Source organism: Antrostomus carolinensis, unplaced genomic scaffold (assembly GCF_000700745.2).
Source record: "Antrostomus carolinensis isolate BGI_N321 unplaced genomic scaffold, ASM70074v2 scaffold28375, whole genome shotgun sequence".
NCBI classification, from domain to species: domain Eukaryota; kingdom Metazoa; phylum Chordata; class Aves; order Caprimulgiformes; family Caprimulgidae; genus Antrostomus; species Antrostomus carolinensis.
Window position 1 is genome coordinate 1 of NW_010316149.1, and position 3918 is coordinate 3918.

At 58.0% G+C, this 3918-nt stretch overlaps 1 protein-coding gene across 1 annotated transcript; it reads left to right on the forward strand.

Moving 5' to 3' along the window:
- Positions 1 to 400: 400 nt before the first annotated feature.
- RNF157 (ring finger protein 157) lies at positions 401 to 3575 on the forward strand (the record flags this gene model as incomplete). Its single annotated transcript, XM_010168198.1, has 8 exons — positions 401 to 547; positions 1083 to 1200; positions 1313 to 1379; positions 1536 to 1579; positions 1979 to 2026; positions 2313 to 2384; positions 3032 to 3191; positions 3432 to 3575. Coding segments are annotated over 8 exons (800 nt in total), but the record flags the coding sequence as incomplete, so codon positions are not given.
- Positions 3576 to 3918: the final 343 nt, after the last annotated feature.

A 3918-nucleotide genomic window follows, 5' to 3' on the forward strand; every position in this document is an offset into this window, starting at 1 on the left:
CATCTCGGCACAGCTGGATGGAGGGGGACGAGCCACCACTGTCCAAATGTGCCCCTATTCCTCCTGGTGTGTCCCTCCCGTGGGCACTGGCTGCACCGTGGGATTGAAGGAGTTCAGTGCTGCCTTTGAAGTGCTTTGCTTTTTCTTCCTCCTCCACCTTCCAAAGGCTTTCCTGGAGGGAGGCCAGGGATTATGGCTGGGGTGGGAGGTTGGGGATTATGGCACTTCTCAGGCTGCAGGGTTGCCCTTGGGCATGCCAAGCCCTCCTGGCCTGCCACAGTTTCCCTGATGGAGAGGGGCAGCCCCTTTTGGGGCCATCTGTGTGCCAGGGGATCAGTCCTGGGACACCCCAAGCTGTCCCCAAGGGGTGCCCATCTCCCAAACCCTCTGTGCTCTCCAGATGCTCGGAGGAGGTGAAGACCCCAGGGGAAGAAGTCAGCAAAGCCAAGGTGCACTACAACGTGGAGTTCACCTTCGACACGGATGCCTGTGTGGCCATAACCATCTACTACCAGGCGAGCGAAGAGTTTCACAACGGGGTGGCGAGGTGAGGAGCCCCAGCCTGGCCTGTGTCCCCCCCCCAAGCCCGATGTGTCCCTCTGGCCAGGGTGTGAGGCTCTGCTGATGGACATGGAGCATCTCCTCCCTGGAACATCTCCACTCCTTGGGGCACGAGGCAGCTGCCAGCAGTGCTGAGGAGGGAGGGGGGTTCCTCATGTCCCCTGGGTGCCACCGCCAGGTCCCTGCCAGCCTCTGCCACCTCCTTCCCCATCCTGTTCTGCTCCCTCTTTTTACCTCCAGGTCAGAGCTGAGACCAGGAGAAATCATTGCCCCTCCTGGTCCCAACCAGGTTGGCTGCAGAGTTGTCCCTGTCCCCTCCTGCCCTGGGGTTATTTTAGCCCCATGGATTATTTTAGCCCCTTTTTAAGACTTCTTACGTCACCCTCAAGAGGGGTCCAGGAGAGGAGGGGAGGAGTGACCCTCCTCTCTCCCATCTTCCCTGCATCCCCATGAGCTGGGGGGACTGGGAGGAGTATGGGGACACCCATGGTGCTCCTGACTGTCCTCTCTCCATGGGACAGCTACATCCCCAGAGACAACAGCCTGCAGTCGGAGACGGTGCACTACAAGCGGGGGGTGTGCCAGCAGTTCTGCGTGCCCTCCCACACCGTTGATCCCTCTGAGTGGAGTGAGGAGGAGGTGGGTCCCACCAGCCCGTGGCATCGACCACAGGGTTGGGTATGGTTATGGATGTGGGATGAAGCCTCTATCGCTGCTCCATCTCACCATCTCTCCTCCTGTCTCTCTCCAGCTGGGCTTCGACCTGGACCGGGAGGTGTACCCCATGGTGGTGCACGCGGTGGTGGATGAAGGAGAGGGTGAGGAGGGGGTTCCTTGTTGGGTTGGACTTTCCCAGTTGCTGGCACTATGATGCCAACCCTTACACCAACCAAGCAGAGCCTCCTGCTTCTTCTTGCTGCCACAGTGGCCCTGCCCATCCCCTGAGCCCTGCCCTGTCCCTTTGTGTCTTGCAGAGCACACCGGGCACTGCCACGTGCTGCTGGCCACCTTCGAGAAGGTAAGTGCCGAGCTGAGGCTGTATTCACCCCTCCTACCCCCTCACCCACTGCCTGTGAGAGCCTGGAGAAACCCCACGGGGCTTGGGATGGTGCTGCTGGGCTGTTTGGGGGCTGCTTTCAATGTTCTGGGACTATCCCCTAATTTTAAGCGCCCACTTTTGAGGCATTTGGTCTCAACTCCATCTTTCTTGCTCCAGTAAGTCTCCAGCCTTGCAGTGCATGTGACATCCCACACCTGCCTGGCACCAGGGTGTCAGGTAAAAGCAGAATTGCTGCAAAACAAGTTGGTTGGGAGCAAGGAGGGAGCGATGACAGCTATGGGGTGGGTGGGTGCTTGAGCACAGTAGTCCCTGGGGTGCTCAGCCCTGGTGCCCACTCATGTGTTCTCCTCCCTCCAGCACAGTGATGGCACCTTCTGCGTGAAGCCCCTCAAGCAGAAGCAAGTGGTGAGTATCTGAGTGTCCCTGAGGCAGTGGCAGCTACTGCCTCGTACACCCCTGTGTGGAAGGGATTTTGGGGAGCAGCAAAGCCTGGTGTGGGCAGCAGCCTGTCCCCGCCCTGCTCCTGCCTCCCAGGGAGCCTGGGGACCACTGCCAATTTCAAGTGCATTGATGCAAAGAGAAATCACAGACGTTGGGGCAAGAAGGGCTGGCCCAAGGAGGGGGCTGGGGGCTGCAGTGGCTGGGTGGGGGCTGTGTCTCTGCTCCTCACCCCTTCCCCATGGGGTTGCAGGTGGATGGCGTGAGTTACCTTCTGCAGGAGATCTACGGCATCGAGAACAAGTACAACACGCAGGACTCCAAGGTAGTTGCCTCCATCCTGCAGTCTCCATCCTGCTGGTCTTCCCTCGTCCCTTCGCCCCTTCCCCTGGCATGGGTCCAGCAGCTAAAACACACATGGGGAGAGGGTTTGCAGCATGGCACGGAGCTGACCAGAGCAGTGCAAGTGTTTTGTGTTGGCACTGAAGTGCCTGGAGGCAGAAAGCTGAAGGATTGAGCTTTTTTTCCCCCCATCCTTTGTGGTCCTTTGGGAGGGTGGTGGCTGGATCTTAGAAAGGGACTGTGAGGCTCAAAGTGTGGGATGTGCCTCCCTCTCTGATACATACATACATACATGTATGTATGTATGTATCAATCAGTGTTAGGTTTATGGACTTGATCTTAAAGGTCTTTTCCAACCTAAAATGATTCTATGATTATATATGTAAAAGTTGGGGTGAAGGATGCATCCCTCTGTGGGGTGCCTGATGCCTCTGGCCCCATCTCCCAGCCTCCAGGAGGGGTGGAATGAGGTCCCAGGGTTGTATTTCCAGAGCAGGCAGCCCAGGGAAACAGGCAGGACCCTGCAGTGAGCTCTCGGGGCACCCAGATGGTATTTTAGGGCACCCACCCTTGTGTCATGCAGGTTGGGGATCCCAAAGCCAAGTGTCTCTCATCTCTCCCATGGGGCAGGTGGCCGAGGACGAGGTGAGCGATAACAGCGCCGAGTGCGTCGTCTGCCTCTCAGATGTCCGTGACACCCTCATCCTGCCCTGCCGCCACCTCTGCCTCTGCAACACCTGCGCCGACACCCTGCGCTACCAGGCCAACAACTGCCCCATCTGCAGGCTGCGTAAGGGCCGGGGGGGCTGGCACCTTGGGCAGGGGGTGGCTGACATCTCAGATGATGATGGGGTGGCTGATATCTCAGATGGGGAGGCTGGCATCTCCCATCCTCAGGTTTTTGGGTCCCTCCAGCCCTGCGTGCAGCAATGCTGTGCAGTGCAAGGATGCCCCTCCTGGGAAATAGGAGTGGCATTTTGGAGGGGGGGGTCTCCTCTCAGCACCCCACCTTTTGTCCCTGCTGCTACAGCTTTCCGAGCCTTGCTCCAAATCCGAGCCATGAGGAAAAAGCTGGGTCCTCTCTCGCCCACCAGCTTCAACCCCATCATCGCCTCGCAGACCTCTGACTCCGAGGAGCACTCGGTCAGTGCCCAGATGAGCCTGGACCACCCAGGTGGCTGTGGGACCCCAGACCCCTCCACCCCACTGAGGCGGGGCCAGGGAGGTTTTTGGGGTGCACATGCTTCCCAAATGTTAATTTGTTTAATGGGTTTATTTGTTTAATGGGTTTATTTTTTTAATGCAAATTGAAGCAAGGTTGATGTTGCAAAAAAAAGAGGTTTGGTTGGGTGGAAAGACCACAGATTTGGGGCTTTCATTTGTGCAGGAAGTTTGCATGTTCTCTGTGTTTTAATTTCTCCCCGGGGCATCCTGATGCCACCAGGAGTGGGGTGGGGGGGGTTCAGCTAAACAGCCTGGGGGGGACTCTCACCCCATCTCCCCCTTCTCTCCAGTCC